This window comes from Suncus etruscus, chromosome 4 (assembly GCF_024139225.1).
Source record: "Suncus etruscus isolate mSunEtr1 chromosome 4, mSunEtr1.pri.cur, whole genome shotgun sequence".
Classification (NCBI taxonomy): domain Eukaryota; kingdom Metazoa; phylum Chordata; class Mammalia; order Eulipotyphla; family Soricidae; genus Suncus; species Suncus etruscus.
The window spans coordinates 50,100,905-50,119,638 of record NC_064851.1 but is presented as its reverse complement, the minus strand read 5'-3'; the positions used below and the strand labels follow the sequence as shown (position 1 = coordinate 50,119,638).

The window sequence follows — 18,734 nt, the reverse complement described above, 5'->3', positions numbered from 1 at the left end:
AGTCCATACTCCATCAGCAAGCTCAACTCCACATCTCAGAGACTCTGCTCACACCTACACCTTACCCAGGTAAGGTTGCTTCACCGTGGCCATCTCTGGGGACCCGTGGGAGTCAGAGCTGATTCCCCTCTCTTCTAGTAATGTCCCAGAAGCCTCCAATCTAACCACCTTATGACTACATATGCCACTATGTGAAAGCTCTCCTTATTCTACCTTACACACTAAACAATCTTTAGTTGACAGGTGAGGACAGGAAGGGAATAAAAAGATGGACACCTAGCCTAATCCCTCAGGCTCCCAGGAGGGCTAAACACAAAGATTTACCCTCAGCACAGCAGGAATAAGCAGACAATGATAAAGACATAAAAAGGCTCACCAAGATCAAGAAATAAAAATAGGGACCGGAGAGATAGCACAGTGACGTTTGCCTTGCAAGCAGCTGATCCAAGACCTAAGGTGGTTGGTTCAAATCCCGGCATCCCGTATGGTCCCCGTGCCTTCCAGGAGCTATTTCTGAGCAAATAGCCAGGAGTAACCCCTGAGCACCGATGGGTGTGGCCCAACCCCCCCCCCAAAAAGAAATAAAAATAATAACATGGACAACTTGACCAAAATGGCCTCTGTTGTCAGATCAAATGAAGAAAAACAGTGAATGTCAGATTTTTCAAGAAGCTGCTGGATAGATAAACAAGGATAATTTCTGGGCTAATTTTGGGGGGCTCTAAACCTTTTTTTTTCATCTTGTGTGGTTGTTTAGCTCAAGGTTTTTAGAGGCACCAGAGGCTGCTGACCCTCCACAGCAGTGTCCCTGTTGAAGCCACCTGGAGCCCCTAGGCTACTACCAACAAACAAAACACACAGACCCAAAATGTTGCAAGAACAGCTGTCGTTGCACTTCACTCAGCAACCATGTATTTCTTCTAGTAAATGAGCCACAGCACCACACATAGAAAACACCTGCACATTCCAAAGACCTCAATGGGGAAACAAAGTAGAACAGCACCATGTTTAGTGAGTGAAGACTTTAGTTCGGAAGACTCAACTAGTACCAGACACCTAAATAGCAACTCTCACAAGGACATTAGAGAGGAAATGTATAGGGTACTCAAGAACTCAAAAAAAAAAAAAAAATCCCGTAGAATAAACAAAACAAAGAGCTTTTAACACTCAAGAGGCTATGAAGGTAGAAAGAAGAAAACTTAAGCAAAAATAAGAGGACTAAAAAAACATGGTAGGTGGAAAAAACAAAACTGACAGGCTGCTAAGGAAAGAATCAGTGAACTAGAAGATGAGATACATAACGACTCCACGTAAGAGCAAATGATGGTAAAGAGCCTTAATAGAAATAAAGAAAAGATTAGGAACTGGAGTGATAGCACAGTGTAGGGCATTTGCCTTGCATGCTGCTGACCCAGGACAGACCCGGGTTCGGTCCCCAGCATCCCATATGGTCCCCGGAGCCTGCCAGGAGAAATTTATGAGCACAGAGCCAAGAATAATCCCTGAATGTCACCAGGTGTGACACAAAAACCAAAAACAAAAAACCAAAACAAACAAACAAGTGAACAAACAATAATAAACCTTTAGGCCTGAAGGCATTGGTAGAATTTAGTAAAGAAACTCAAGGAAATGAATGGCTCCACATGACTACCTCACTCCACCAGACTTTCAATCAGGATTTAAAGAAGGATGTACTTTTTCACAAATAAACAACATCTTAGGAACTTAACAGCCACAAAATCAATATTAAAAGAACTGGAGAATCTACTTTAAGGCAAGACAGACCCCAAAAAACACACTGAACTTCTGTCATAAATGGCACAAAATCCCATGACAATCATCTCTCTATCAATGGATTAAATGCACCAGTTAAAAGACACAAAGTGGTAAAATAGATCATAAAATTAATTTTATATTATTATTTATAAGCATTTTTTATTTTATTGATTTTTATATTTATTGATTTATAAGCATTTTTCTGCTTATAAGCAATTCATTTAAATACTCAGAAAAACATAGCCTCAAAGTCAAAGGTTGGAGGAAAATCTTTGAAGAAAACAACTCCCTTAAACAGGCTGGGGTGGCTATACTAATATCAGATAACACTGACTTCAGACTTTAAAAGGTGATAAAAGACAGTTATGGTCATTTCTTAATAATTGAGAGATGTGTACACAGGAAGAAATCTCACTTTTAAGCATATATACACCCAATGAGGGGCCAGAACAATTACTAAGAGGACTTGAAGAAAGACATCAATAGCAACACACTAGTAGTAGGAGGCGTCAACAACTCCCTGTCATCTTTTGATAGGTCAAACTAAAACTTAATAAGGACATACTGGTTTTAAAGAAAGAAAGGAAAGAAAGTGGCTTGGTAGATATATCCATATATCTATATCTATATGTTTATTTATATTCAATTGTCTCTCTCCAGAGAACTAAATACACATTCTTCTCCAATGCACATAGAATATTCTCCAAGATAGACCGACTGACCATATGCAGTGCCATAAAATGTACCTTCCTAAAATAAAGAAGATAAAAAATATATCAAATATCTCCATAGATCATGATACACTGAAATAGAAGTGAATTAGTAACAGAAATAATAAATAACTTTTAACACCTGAAAATTATCCAGCTCACTACTGAATAAACAGTGGATCAGAGACTAAAATAAAGAGAAAAATCAAAAGCTTCCTGGAAAGAAATGAGAAAGACACAAATACCAGAATTTGTGAAACACAGCAAAAGCAGTCTGAAGAAATTTTATAGCTTTGCAAGCATTCACCAGTAAGGAATAAAGGGTCTACTCAAATAACTTAATGGCTTTAGGACAATTGGAAAAGGACTAACAATGAACAAAAAATAGGCAGACTGAAAGAAATAATAAAAATTAGGGCAGAAATTAATAAACTGGAAACCCAAAAGGCAACCCACAAGATGAATGAAAGCAAGAGCTGGTTCTCTGACAACTAAACAAGAATAAACCATTAGCAAAACTCATAAGAAACAAAGATACACTTAAGAAACAGAATCAGAAGTGAAAAGGGGATGTCACTACATACATTACATAAATTAAAAGGGTAATCAGAATCTTTATGTCACAAAACCAAGAAAATTGGAAGAAATGAATAAATTCTTATATAGCCTCCCAAGGTTGAATCAAAATGATAAGGAATACCTAAACAGACCTGTCACTATTGAGGAAATTGAAATGGTAGTCAAAAGGCTTCTCCAAAACAAAAGCCCAGGCGCAGATATGCACAATACCCTTGAGTAGCAATATCATACACCACTGTGTCTAATGGGAAAAGAAAGGGAGAGAGGAGAAAGGAGGAAGAGGAGAAAGAAGGAAGAGGAAGAAGAGGAAAAAGGAGGAAGAGGTAGAGGGGAGGGAGGGAGGGCAATTGTAGACAGTATGGTGGGAAATGTGCACTGGTGCAAGATGTTGTACACTATATGACTAAAATTCAATCATGAATAACTTTGTAACTGTGAAGAAAAAAGTTGTATTATGAAAAACCATGTAAACCATGGTGTTTAAATAAAGTAATTTTAAAGAATCATAAGAAAAGAAAAGCAATTTTCATTTACTAAAGGTTATATCTAATTCTCTGTGCTGCAGAACAGACTGTTTTAGTTTAGTGTGAAAAAAAAAAAGCCATAATACAGAAATTTCATGTTCATTGAGCAATCAGGGACAAGAGAGGAAATGAAGCTTGAATATCTAATCAAATCTCAATCATTTAAACTAAGATTCTTTTTATTGTCTTCCAATCAATGTATGTGTATATATGTATATGTATATATATATACATATATATATGAATCTTTAACATTTTCATAAAAGAAGGCTTAGGGAGATTTCTCAAAGGGTGCTCTATGCCACTGAAGTTGCTTTGCTGGAAGCCCAGGTTCGATTCCCAGCAAGAAGCAAACAATGAGTATAAAGCAGAGAAGACCCTAAGTACTGTTGGTTGTGGCTCTAAAGCAATACATTATGTATATGCCTTTATTCTTCCCCTAACAACTATAGAAATTATGAAAAATTTCAATGATTAATAAATTGATAAAGTTAACAAAAACTTTTCCCATAACAACACCAAAGGTAGAAGAATATAATGCATACCCACACACACAGTGAGTTGAATACACAGGCAAAAGAACTGCAGATTCTATCAGGGGGTATTAGAAAAGGCCTAGATAGTGAAACTTATGTAAGTAGCAGAGTTTAGACTCACATATGATTAGACTAAGTTTTTGGCAAAATATCACACATATGTGTATACACAAATAATCTCCTATTTCTTAAAGATACCAGATAAGCCTCTCAATTTTTTTTGTTTTATTTTTGTTTTTGTTTTTTGAGCCACAACTGGATATGGGACGCTGGGGGATAGAATCGCTGTCCATCCTACGCTAGCGCTTGCAAGGCAGACACCTTACCTCTAGCGCCACCTTCCCGGCCCCAGCCTCTCACTTTTTTAGTTATCTGATAATGATAGGGAGAAACAAAACTGTCCAAACTACCTGGTAGGAAAAAAAAGAGCTGTCAGAGATATTCCTTCTGAAACTTATAGAGTCCAGACTCCTGTTCTTCTATTTGATTAAAAAAAAAAAAAAAAAGGAGAGTAGGGGCTATTGCAGTGGGGAGGCTTAAGACAAGACTTTTGCCAAATTCATTTTTTATAATAATACTAAAAATGTAAGAAAAGAACGTATCTGGATGCTTATCATCCCATAAGATTTTAAAGCCAGTTAAATAAAGTTCAAGAACGTTCAAATTCATCATAATGATGAACTTTTGATTTAAGTAAAAATAATGAAGACGTATTTAAAAGGTTCTAATGCAAGGCCAAAGTGATAGTTCAATAGAACATAGAGCACTTGCCTTGCAGACAGCCAGCCTGGGTTCAATCCCTGGTGCCCCTATAATCTCTCCAAGTACCGCCAGGAATGATTCCTGAATGCAGAACTAGGAGTAAGCCCTGTGCACAACAGGGTGTTATCCCAAAAACAAACAAACAAAAAGGACCAATACTATGGTAGTTAATATAAAATGTAAGAAATGTGGAAGGTTTTTCATTTAAAAATACTAACAATTTGACCTAATCCCCTTAGTATTAAGACCTTTATATAATGTAACCAGTCTATGTGGTAAAGAAAAAGGAAAAATGTTTTTCCGAGGCAAAAGTATGTTATAAAAAGAAAGGGGAATTTATTTTTGTATCCATCAAATAAACAGGAGAAAAGTTCTTCATGGAGCTAAGAAACAAATGTGGCAAAGGTATAATAAAAAATGAACAATACCTTGATTTGTGCAAAGGGGTTTTCATAACCTCCAACATAGAGAAGACCAACATTCTGAGGAAGTAACCTAGAAAAGAATAAAATGTATTAGTTATAATACTTTTCCCTAAATGTAAGGTGTTTTTGTTAGTTAGTTTGTTGTTTGGGGCCACACATAGTGAGGGTCAGGGGTTACTCCTGGTTATGCACTCAGAAATCACTCCTGGCTTGGGGGACCACATGAGACACGAGGGATCGAACCACAGTACATAGTAGGTCAGCGTGTGCAAGGCAGATGCCCTACCGATTGCACCACCATTCTGACCCCTAAATGTAAGGTTCTTTAATTACCAAGTTTTTATTTACATATATTATGAAACAAACTAGAATCTATGTAATCATTCTTATGTTTTGCACAGAGACAGTAACTAGCAAAGAAATAATTCTTAAACTTCAGGAAATAGGAAAATACTAAGAATGAAAATTTAAATGCAAAACATGTAATCTGTTTTGAATAAAGTACTACAGAATGTCTCTGGGAAGAATTTAAAGAAATGCATACATTAAAAAATCTCTAAGAATTCGATTCAAGAAACATACTCTACATATTAACACTATACACAACAGGAAAAAATATAAATCTAACTTAGTCACAAAACCTTAACAGCAAATATATTATAGAGAAATCATCATTTAAAATTAGTGGATTAATAAGAGGTCACTGCTGTGAAGAATCTGGACAAGTTTGAGCTTCATAGTTACTCAAATGGTGTAGGACAAAGGTAGAAAATTAAATAAAATCCTATGGATGCAAATCATCAGAGAAAAAGAATAGAGAAGTAATGTAAGAGTATGGGATAATTTAGTCAGATAAAAATCTAAAAGAGAGCCAGAGAGATTGGATAACAGGTAGAGCACTTGCCTTGTATGTGGTCAACCCAGGTTCAATCCCTGATACCACTTATGGTCCCCTGAGACTACCAGAAATGATTCCTGAATACAGAATCAGAAGTAAGCCCTAAGTACCTCTGAATGTGGTAAAATAACACAACACCCAGGAGATACTACATGAAGTAGGGCACTTTCCTAGCTTGAGGCTGACCCAGGTTCAATTTTCTATACCACATAAAGTCCCCTAACCACTACCAGGAGTTATGATCCCTAAGCACAGGCCCAGGAATAAGCCCTGAACACAGCCACGTGTGACCCCAAATAAAACAAAAACAAGACAAAAAAATAAACTTAAAGGAATTTAGTACTTGATTTTATTCATATATGGGGTATGAAGAATCAAAGCAAAGGAACAGACAAACTCAACCCTAAACAAATGCTTGGATTCTGAACACAGAACCTCAGATTACTAAAATGGGAGTGTGAAAGGGTATAAAATGCCTGAAGGAAGACTGTGGAGGAAGGATATTAGTATTCTAGTGGTGAGTATTGAGTGGTAACATACATTTTAAGACATCTGAGACTGTGTTCACAAAATACATACAGCATACATATACAAATGCAACATGTGTGACACATTATAAACCAGCATTACTTCAATTGTTTAAAAAAAATGAGAGGAAGTTTAGAACAACCGGAAGAAACAGTAAATGCCATAAACTTCATAAACTATTTTGTAACTAAGACAAAATTATATTTTCCAAGATCTATTTATATCTGATGTAATATTAATGCTTATTTCTTATGTACTGTTAATGCATATGAAATCAAAATTCAAACAAATATAAAGAATAGGGGAAAAATAAATATTACCTCCCCTGTATCATCCCTCCCTCCCTATTCCTACTTCAAAGAGGCTCATCACTTGCATCAAAACCTTGAAATGAAGAGATATCATTACTAGAAGTATGCTTCTGGAGCAAGTAGTAGCATAGGGCCTATATAAGCATAGTTAAATAGTCTGGTTTTTCTTTCAACTATTACAATCATAAATATCTTCCAAATAAAAACTGTGAAATGGGTGCAACTCCAGTATTATTAAAACAAATAAATGTGAAACAAAAATGTCTATACTCCTTTCTCAATGCTATTAGGCCAAATTACATATTCAAAGTTAATAGTAATTTATGGCAAATAAAAAGAAATTAGTTATTTCCAGAATGATTCAAATCTAAGATTATGAATCTGAGCATGAAACATTTCTATCTACCTAGAGGGGTAAATTACAAACAAAATAGGGCATATGCTTTGCCTGTGGCCAGCCCTGGATGGGCCTGGTTCGACCCCCTGATCCCAGTTTCCTGAGCCTGCCAGGAGTGATTTCTGAGCACAGAGCCAGGAGTAAGCCCTGACAACTGCTGGTTATGGCATGCCCCACCCCCCAAAACAAACAAACAAGTATCCTGAAGTTCAGAACATAAGATAATCATAACCATTCTTTAAATTTAGCTAATGTCACTAAATTGAGTTAGTGACTATAACAAATCAAGGATATTTATTCTAACTTTTATAAAAGTAGGGTTTTTCTGTCACCAGGAAACAGCTTTGAGAGAGAGTTGTGAATAGAATAGACACTAAGAAAACTCAAAGAATCTAAAATTTTAAGTAAGATGAAACATCGCTAATCCTTATAACTCTTAAAGGTTTAGGAAGCAATAAAGGCAATTGAAAGAATGTTAATAGCTGACCAACAGAATCCTGAATCAAACCAATTTAGTGGAAAACTATTTAAGGGCCAGGGATGTACTTGCTGTGTTTGATTTGATCAAACAGCAATCCTGTTTGATTGCTAGCACTGTCAAAACTAAAAGCTCCTCAAATTCAGAATTTAAGTGATAACTGTAGTTCATTTCAGCATGCTGTTAACAATTTTTTAAATTTTATTTATTTATTGGATTTTGGGCCACACCCTGTGGCACTCAGAAATTTCTCCTGGCTCTGCACTAAGAAATTGGCCCTGGCAGGCTCAGAGGACCATGTAAGATACTGAAAATCAAACTGGGTCCATTTCAGGTCAGCTATGTGCAAGGCAAACACCCTAAAGTTGCGCTATCGATCCAGTCCCTTGTTGTTGAAAAATTTAAGATAAATACAGGCACTTTTTTCCTGAATATAAATAGCAACAAAAAAAGTCTTCAGATATCTTCAAATTGCATCTGTAAATGGTGACTTCTTAGCACATCATCTGATAAATAAGAAATGAAACCAGAGGCCAGGAAAGTGGATCAGAACAGCAGTGCAAATGTATTGCATAATCAAGACCCTGGATTTCTGTTCTTAGCATGGCATGTATTCTTGGACTAGGTGACCTTTGAGCACTACAAGTGGCTCCCAAAGCAAACTGACAAAAAAAAAAAGTAATCCACCTTAAGTTTTAAGTCTCTCACAAACAATTGTTAGTATAGTAAATGTAATGTTGCTTATCTATAGAAATAATAATTTATTCCCAATTTAACAAATATTCACAAAAAGCTTGATAACTCTGTTTTGGAGAATAGTCTCTGCTCATACAAATGTATGTTAGAAAAAGAGAACAATAAAAATTGATCATGGAGTTTAAATAAATTATTTAATTATAAATAATTTGCTTATCTAATAATTACATATTCCTAAACAATAAATTTCCCTTTTTAGACAGTAATAATATATATACTTTTATTTACTTAGTTGAGTCAGAATATCATTAAAATATTATTGCTAAATATGTATCAAGGAAACAGAAAGATATTCCAGTTACCTTTGGAGTTTATTTCAACTTAGAGAAAAAAAATGTTATGTTTTCATGCAATATAATACTTGGTTCTTTAACAATTGTGTCATGTTGGGGCCGGAAAGATAGCATGGAGGTAGGGCATTTGCCTTGCATACAGAAAGATGGTAGTTCAAATTCTGGCATTCTATATGGTCCCCTAAGCCTGCCAGGAGCAATTTCTGATCATGGAGCCAAGAATAACCCCTAAGCGCTGTCGAGTGTGACCCAAAAAACAAACAAACAAACAAACAAAACCCAATTGTGTCATATAACAGAAAATTAAGAAATGTTGCATTGTGATTCATACAAAACACCAAACTTTTTGGGTTATACATAATTGAAAGAAATGTCTAAATCTAAAACACTTTTTTAAAATACTGTAGTAGCCAATACACAAAGATATGAATTAGATAGAAACAAGAATGCAGTTTAGAAAGAAAAAATAAATCAAACCAGAACCATTCAATTTCTTTAAAATTACTGAGCAAGAAAAGCAACACTGAACTTCCATAATGATCAAACATCTATACAGTACCTAATTAAATCTAAGAGCAAAAGTTAAAGACTCTGCTGTCCTCTATTTTTAGTAAACAACTGAATGGTAAACTTAGATGATGTGCGGTCCACCTCCCATTGTCTCCTCTACTCCATAAACTGAATTTTACCTGGGAATGGTTTTTATAATCACTTGTTTAAAAGAGGACAGGCTTAGCACTTTTAAACTGATGTCACCAATGTTAATATTTTTTTGGATCAAGAAAATTTTTATCCTTAAAGCTAAAGCCAGCTTGTTTTATGCATAAATTTGTGTGACACTGGTCTCCAAAACCATTTCCACATCACCATCTCTGCAAGGATATTGTGAACCTTGTCTACATGAAAAATTGAATCCAATTCACAAACATTTTCAAAACACTTGTCCTGTGTTTCCACAAATACCTGAAACAAGTATAAAATGTTAAGTTTGCTTTCTGAATCCATGTGGAAGTCAAAACAATGTTACATAATGTCTATAAATCAATTTACTGTCAGATCCTCCAATTAATAATCCTCCTTCTAGGAAGTTGCAAATATTTTCTTCTCTCATAGACAACAAACGGAATGTTTCCCTGATGATTTGTTATGCAACTTCACTGTAGGGCTGGTAAACTTGGAGAGCCATGGCTTCCTATGGCTGTTTAAGATGAAAATTGCTTTGATCATGGCTAAGACCGACCAACTCGTGGACGCTGGGGGTTAGGGGCTGGGGTGGGGGGAAAGTGAGCCTCACTTCAGGATCTTGCCTGTTATCCTCTCCACCAGCCCCCTTCAGTACCCGCACACACACCAGGCCAAGAAATTTCTTAAATATACTGGTCATATTGTATATCTATGCCTAACTTTTAAAATGTTGTTCTTTTTTTATTCAAGTATCTATTATTCCTTATCATGGATTGTATTACCACCATTATTTTAGTGTTCAATATATAATTTCAAGGCTTACTATGCTTGAAATAATCAATACATTTTTGAGAATACAAATTCGAAATTATAGAATCAATCATGTTTCTACCCTACAGAATATTTTTGTCTGGGGCCAATGTATAGCAGAAAGGATTGGGCATTTGCCCAATTGTATACAGCTGACCTAGTTTCATTCCTTAGCATTCCATATGATCCCCGGAGCACAGCCAAAACAATTTCCTGAAAAAAAAACAAAAAACTAGGAATAACCTCTAAGCACTGCCAGGAGTGGCCCAAAAAACCAAAGTGAAAAAAAGAAGATAAGAAAAATTTTATGAAGTTAAATATACAATGTAATAACTATATAATATAACTAATAATGTCAAATAACAGGCACCATTTTATCGTAACAGGGCACTTTGTATATAATATAGTACTCATTTAAAGCTCAAAGGCACTTTTTCAGCAACAACACAGATACAATTATATAAATATGTTAAAATGGAAACCCTAGTTTATTTAATGCTAAGAAACTTTTACTCTCAATTGAAAATTAATCCAACCTTTCCACAGATATTATAACAACACCAAAAATATTTGCTTGGGGCTAGAGTGATAGGACAGCAGGTAGGGCATTTTTCTTGAGCACAGCCTTCCCACTTTTGATCCCCAGCATCCCATATGGTCTCCCAAACCTGCCAAGAGTAATTTCTGAACACCACCAGGTATGGCCCTAAAACCAAAAATATTAAAATATTTGCATGTAGTTAATGCATCTATCGTGTAGCTAGCAGGAAGTGTATTTTTGGAAAGTAGTTCTATTGGAGAATGTGGGTGCAGGAGGAGTTCAATCTGTTAGAACTTTTGAAAAAATTGAAGATTGGCAAGACCAATGCACATTTTGTTTCACTTTCCCCAAAACAAGACTTCAATCTTGGAATGAAGCTATTCTTTAAAAAAAGGATAAAATAAAACTTGCCAATCAATGAAATGAGCATTAATTTTAAAAACTTCACAATGGATGAAGAAAAAGGAAAGAAGAGTATATACACTTTGAATGAGAAGGCCTGGAATCAATCCATTACACAAAAGGCCCAATGACAGATAAATAAAAGAAGCTATGGGATGTATACTCAGTAGTATAGAACATAGTCGTAAGATGAAATCTTACCGACTGCAGCAAATAGAAAGCATCTTATGAAGTAAAATAAGGCAAAGATCAAAAAGAGCCAGAGATAACGCACAGAAAATAGGGCGTATGACATGCATGCGGCTGACTTAGGTTTTGATACCCAGCATCTTATAAGGTGTGCAAAGGCTACCGGATATAACTTCTGAATTCAAAGCAAGAAATAACACTTGAGTGCTGTCCAGTTTGGGTCAAACACCAGGAACCAAAACCAAATTTATAAAAAAGGCAAATACAGGTGACACATAGAAACAAACAAGGAAACAAATAGTATTCAAACAAAAACAAAACTTTGGCCAAAACTAAAAATAAAGGCCAGGATTTAGATTTTAAAATTATCAATTTGAATTGAACCTGAAATGGGTGAATCCAAATGCAGCAGCAGCCTAATGGTAGTGGGCGGAGTTTCAAGAAATAAAAAAGCCAAATTAAATCAAGTTGAGGTGAGTAAGACCAGAAGAATCCAACATAGGCAGTAGTTAGCTTTGGATTTAAAAAGGGCCAACTTGAATAGAACTTGAGGTACATGAACCCAGATGCAGTAATCTATCAGGTGAGGGTGGACTTTGCGGGGGTGGGGGGGTGCCCAGCTTGAAATGAAACTGTGAGGTATGTGAACTGCTGCAGCAGCCTATGGGATGTGGGTGGATATTTGGCAGATAATTACAATAGAGATAAGGTATATGAGACCAGCAAGAGTACCTATAGGCAGTGGCCAGAGGCTGTACTTAAAAAGAGCCAGTTTGAATCGAATTGAGGTATGGTTCACTGCTATTCATTACTTCTAGTCAAGGAGCTGTACCACAACACATAATAACAGTACCATACAACAAAGTTCATAATGGGAAAACCACAAGAACCCCACCACACACTGTAACTGAGGATGCTAGTTTTGGAGACGCAAGGAATACCAGCCACTAACATAACATATCTGATCAGGATTTTAGAGAGAAAATGTTGCAGATGTTCAAAGAACTTGAAAAAAATAGAATGGAAAGCCCATAAGACTCAAGAGAATATGAGAGTAGAAATGAGAAAACTTCCAACAGAAAAAAATAGGGCTAAAAAATATGGTAGATGAAATGAAAATCCCACTGAAAATCCTCTCAGCAGAACAGCCTCTAAGGACAGAATCAGCAAAGTAGAAGATGAGATGTACAATACCTCCATACAAGATTGAACTCTGGGATAACAAAATTTAAAAATGACTTAATAATCATTGGGGTCCCAGAGACTCAGGAAGAAAACACTCATGAAGAATCAACAGTCAAGAATATCATTGCTAAGAAATTCCCAGAAATAAATAGTGCATGCAACAATATACTGGATGTCCAAAGAATAGCAGGTAAAATACATCAAAGGAAAGCACCCCAAGGCCCATATGATAGTCACAATGGAGAAAACTGCCGATAGGGTTAGAATACTGAAAACAGCAAGCTCAAAAATAGAAATTACATACAAAGAGGCATCATTAATATTTACAGAATTTTTATCAAAACCAACCTTCAAGACCCAAAGGCAATGATGGGATATATTGATAAAACTCAATGAAATGAATGCTTCGCCAAGGATACTTCACCCAGGCAGACTTTCACTCGGGTTTGATGGAAAGATACAGAGCTGCACAGATAAACAACAGCACAGAAACTTTATAGATTCAAAAACACTTAATCAAATGACAATCATCTCTTTCTATGTCAATGAACTAAATGTACCAGTTAAGAGACACAGAGTGACAAAACAAATCAGAAAATAGAATCCACCATGTTGCTGCTTACAAGAAACAAATTTGAATAGTCAGAGCAAACAAGTTCAAAGCCAAAGGCTGGAGAACACTCATTCAAGCAAACAATTCCCTTAAAAAGACTGGAGTGGCTATACTAATTAATGCAGACTTTAAGGTTCTGAGAAAGAAGTGTATATTAATAGTCAAGGATATGTATAACATTATGAAATTACACTCCTATACACACAGTGAGGGAACAGAAAAGTATCTGAAACAATTGCTGATGTATTTTTATAATGACACATAAAAATAGGAGACTTTAACTCCATGATGACACCCCTTGATAGGTTAAAACTCAACAAGACTAGACTAGCTTTGAAGGAAGAAATGGAAGAGAGTTGCTTAGTAGATATAAATAGGGCTCACCATCTCCAAAAAGTGAATAAACATTCTTCTCCAATGTATATGGGACATTCTCCAGGAATGACCATACGCTTGGGCACAAAAAAATACTTCCATGAAATCAATCAATAGAAATTGTATCAATTACCTTCTCAGATCATCATGCACAGAAATTAGAAGTAAATTACAAACAGAAACAGAAAAAAAATTAAGAACTGGAAATTACTGAACAACAGTGGGTTGAGTGGGTGACAGACAAATTATAAAAGAAAATCAAAAGATTACTGGAAACAAATAAGAATGAAGACACAAACTATCAGAATGTGTGGGACATAGCAAAAGCATTATGAAGAGGAAACTTTATAGCTTTCCAAGCATTCATCAGGATGGAAGAAAGAGCATGCATAAATAACTTAATTGCTAAACTCATCACTCTTTGTGGTGAGGTTCATGAAGTGGGCTGTAACGTCCAGCCCTCCTCTCTTTTGTCTATGAAAATTATTGTTAGAATGTCGATGAGTTTAGTGAGAGAAATAACTACATTGCGAACTATCCTAAAAATGAGAATATATGAGGGAAATAGAAAGCCGGTCTAGAGTACAGGTGGGGGCGGGGTGGGGAGGAGGGATATTTGGGACATTGGTGGTGGGAATGTTGCACTGGTGATGGGGGGGTGTCCTCTTATATGACTGAAACCCAACAACAATCATGTTTGTAACCAAGGTGTTTAAATAAAAATATTATTAAAAAAATAAATAACTTAATTGCACAGCTTAAAAATTTCTAAATGATCAATAAAATAAACCCAAAACAGGCAGGCAGAAGCAAATAACAAAGTTCAGAGCAGTAAATTATGAACTGGAAACAAAAATAATACTCCAAAATATCAATTAAAGCTAGAGTAGGTTCTTGGAAAAAATAAACAAGGTCAATAAACTACTAACAGTAGTTTACAACGTCTGACACCATTCATAATAAAAATTTTCAACATGGGAAAGGAAGGAACTTTTCTCATTATAGTCAAGACCATTTACAACAAGCCCATGCAAGCGTTACATACAATGGGGAAAAAACTAAAGTCTTTCCTCTAAGATCTGAAGAAAGACAAGGTTGCTCCATCTTGCAACTTATATTCAACACAATACTGGAAGTACTTAGCAATTAGATTATATATATCAAGGGCATCCTGATAGCAAAGAAAGAAGTCAATTTTTCACTGCTTGCAGATGACATACTATATTTATTAATGCATGCATTCATTTAGTTAGTAAGTTATATTTAGAAAACCCTAAAGCTTCTAGAAACAGTAAATTTGTATAGTAAAGCAGCAGGCAACAAAATTAACACACATAAACCCATAGATTTCTGTACAAAAATTATCAAATAGAAGAGACATAAAAAAATCTTAATTGTACCTCAGAAAATCAAGTATCTAGAAGTCAACTTAAATAAGTGAAAGACCAATACAAAGAAAACTACAAAACACCATTTCAAGAAATAAAAGAGGACATAAAGAAATGGAAACATATACAATGCGCTTGGATTGGAGCATTAACATCATTAAAATACCAATACTTCCCAATGCATTGGACAGATTTAATGTAATCCCTCTATGGATACCCATGACATATTTCAGATGTTGAACAAACATGACTGAAATTCATTTGGATCAATAAACACTCATGAATAGCCAAAACAATCCTTGGGGAAAAGAAGATGGGAGGCAACATTTTTCCCCAATTTTAAGTTACATTGTAAAGCAATAGTCTTTAAAACAGCACATTGAAACAAAGACAGAAACTCAGATGAATGGAATAGACTAGTTTTCTGAGACTGACCATCAGGTATACAACCAATTAATCTTTGAAAACAAGACAAGAAATACAAAGTGGAATAAAGAAAGCCTCTTCAACAAGTGGTGTTGGGAAAACTGGTCAACTATATGCAGAAAAGTGAACTCTGTCACACAGGTCAAATCAAAATGAATTAAAGACCTTGATATCATACCTGATGCCAAAAGGTACATGGAGAAAACATAGGCAAAACATTCTAAGACACTGAGACCAAAAGCATCTTAAAGGAGGAAAGATGGAAGCACCACTGTCCAAGTAAGTGGAAGCTGAGATAAACTAGTGGAACTCTATTAAATTGAAAAGCTTCTACACTTCAAAGGAAACAGTGACAGGATACAAAGGGCTACCCATTGAAAGGGAGAAACTATTCACCCAATATCTATCAGATAAAGGGCTACTATCTAAGATACATAAGGTACTACCAGAACTTTATGGGAAAAATCTAACCCCATCCAAAATGGGGAGAAGAAATGAAGAGGCATTTCCTCAAAAAAGAAATACAGATAGACAAAAGGCTTATGAAAAAAATGCTTCACATTATTAATCATCAGGGAGATGCATATCAAAATAACAAAAAGGTATCTTCTCATACTACAGAGAATGGTATACAGTTCTGATGTGGATGTGGGGAGAAAGGGATTCACATTCACTGCTGGTAGGAATGCTGTCTAGTCCAGTCTTTCTGGAAAACAATATGGATTCTCTTTAAAAAACTTGAAATTGATTTTCCTTATGATCCAGCAATACCATTCTTAGGGATACACCCTAGGAACACAAAAAACAATACAAAAATGCTCTATCACTCCTATGTTCATCAGAGAACGGTTTTACAATAGCCAAAATTTGGAAGCAACCCAAGTGCCAGGAAAAAAATGAGTGGCTAAAGAAAATTGTGGTACATCTATACAATGGAATACTGTGCAGCCATTAGAAAAAAAGAAGGTTTGAAATAATTCCCAGAGTTGAGGTCTGAAAGGACTGGCTCAAGATATGAAGCTCACCACAAAGAGTGGTGAGTGCAGTTAGAGAAATAACTACACTGAGAACTATCATAACAATGTTAGTGAGTGACGGATGTAGAAAGCCTGTCTCAAACACATGTAGGGGGTGAGGGAGGAAAGAGATGGGGTCATTGGTGATGGGAAGATTACACGGGTGAAGGGAGGTGTTCTTGTTATGACTGAAACTCAACTACAATTATTGTTTTGTAATCATGGTGTTTTAAATAAAGAAATTTAAAAAACAAAGAAAAAATGAAGGTATGAAATTTGCTTATACGGTATGACACGGAGATCATCATGCTGAGTGAAATGAGTCAGAGGAATAGGGGTAAACATAGAAGGATCTCACTCATCTGTGGGATAAAAGGATATAAAAAGACAGATGAGATGATATCCAGAAACAATAGAGATGAGGATTAGGAGGACAAGGTCCAAGATAGAAAGTTTGTCCACAATGAGCAGAAAGTGCAGTTAGAAAATGGTCTTATTATGAAAGGGACATGCATGGCACCCCTTCATTAAGAGTAGTATTAAAGGCACAGTATCAAAAGGAAAAGAGGAGAAAGAGAATCAGAGCGAGAGAGCATGTGAGAGAGAGGGGAGAGAGGGAGTGAGAGAGAGTAAATGTAAATGTAAAAATAAAAAGTAAAATGCCTGTCCCAAAGCAGGTGGAGGGTATATGGGAGGGAAGAGGGCATGCTGGGAGTTTGAGAGGGAAACTGTTGACATTTGTGGCAGAAATGTGCACTGGTGAAGGAAGGTTGCTGCACATTGTTATGACTGTAATTCAATCATGAACAACTCTATCTGTGGAAAAAAACTGTAGTATGAACAACCTTGTAATCATGTTGGGGTTATTTATTAAATAAAACAAATAAAAATAATAGTAAATAAAATTTTTTTAAAAAGAATAATTTGCAAGAATTTAGATATCTGATGATACAATAACTGAGGACAAATGATGCGTAGCACTTAAATGTAGTCCATGTAGCTCCAGATATGTGTTTGTCATTTATATAAACACATTATGAAAAAATGGTAGCAATGTAATTATTTTCATTAAAAAATCAAACTAAGATTACAAAGGTGGAAATATGGGAGCAAAAAAGACTTGTACTGGACATTTAACATAAAGATGGTGTTGGATGTGTTGGTGTTGGTGGTCACTCTGGTGGTTGTGAAGTGAGATTACTGTGTGTATGTATGTATGTATATATGTATGTATGTATGTATATATTTGATATATATATCAAAATCATGAATGTTAACACTATAAAAATGACCTAAACTTTAGTAATTAAAAATATTATAGATTAAAATATAAAAAGAAGAAATTAGCTACACTAAAATCAGTAGCTTTTGTTTATCAACATAGACACCTGCCTTGTACAAGACTTATCCCAGATTCTATCCCTGGGATCCTAGCAGGTCCCTGAGTGCTGCCAGGAATGATTCATGAGTGCAGAACCAAGAGTAAACCCTGAGCACTACCAGGTATAGCCCAAAACAAGAATGAGCGAGAGAGAGAGAGAGAGAGAGAGAGAGAGAGAGAGAGAGAGAGAGAGAGAGAGAGAACATGAGAGAGAGAACATGAGAGAGAGAGAGAACATGAGAGAGAGAACATGAGAGAGAGAACATGAGAGAGAACATGAGAGAGAGAACATGAGAGAGAGAACGTGAGAGTAACAAGACCAAATGGGTTGGTACTTAATCAAAATGCAAAACAATAAATAAAACACAGACATCCTCACAACTGTCTATTAAAAGAAAAACGTGTGGATAAATCTCTCTTTAGCAGCCTAAAAATAGAGAGTATTGGTGAATCACTTTTAGGGTATTTGAGCAGGGTAAAAATGCCACAAACTCAAAATAACTTGACCAGCTCAATATTTTCAGTAAACACCACAAAAAAATATATTAATAGTACTAATATATAAGAAATTCTCTCTTTTTTAAAAAAATTGGAATCTATCCCAATTCAATGTTTGAAGGATCATGCTGAAGATTGAAAGCAGTGGGCTCCAACATATAAAGCATGCACCCCCAGCCCTTTGAATACATCTTCCCAGACCCTACATGAAGAAATATTAATAAATAAGGGGGAAGATGAAACATTTTTGAAA

The 18,734-nt window shown here is 35.6% G+C and overlaps 1 protein-coding gene across 1 annotated transcript in view; it reads right to left on the bottom strand.

Moving 5' to 3' along the window:
• RNGTT (RNA guanylyltransferase and 5'-phosphatase) overlaps positions 1–18,734 on the bottom strand; it is a 238,843-nt gene that overhangs the window by 49,686 nt on the left and 170,423 nt on the right. Inside the window, exon 14 of the mRNA XM_049772216.1 lies at positions 5,316–5,382. Coding sequence (XP_049628173.1) covers positions 5,316–5,382 — 67 coding nt within the window. The remainder of the gene's footprint in view (positions 1–5,315; positions 5,383–18,734) is intronic.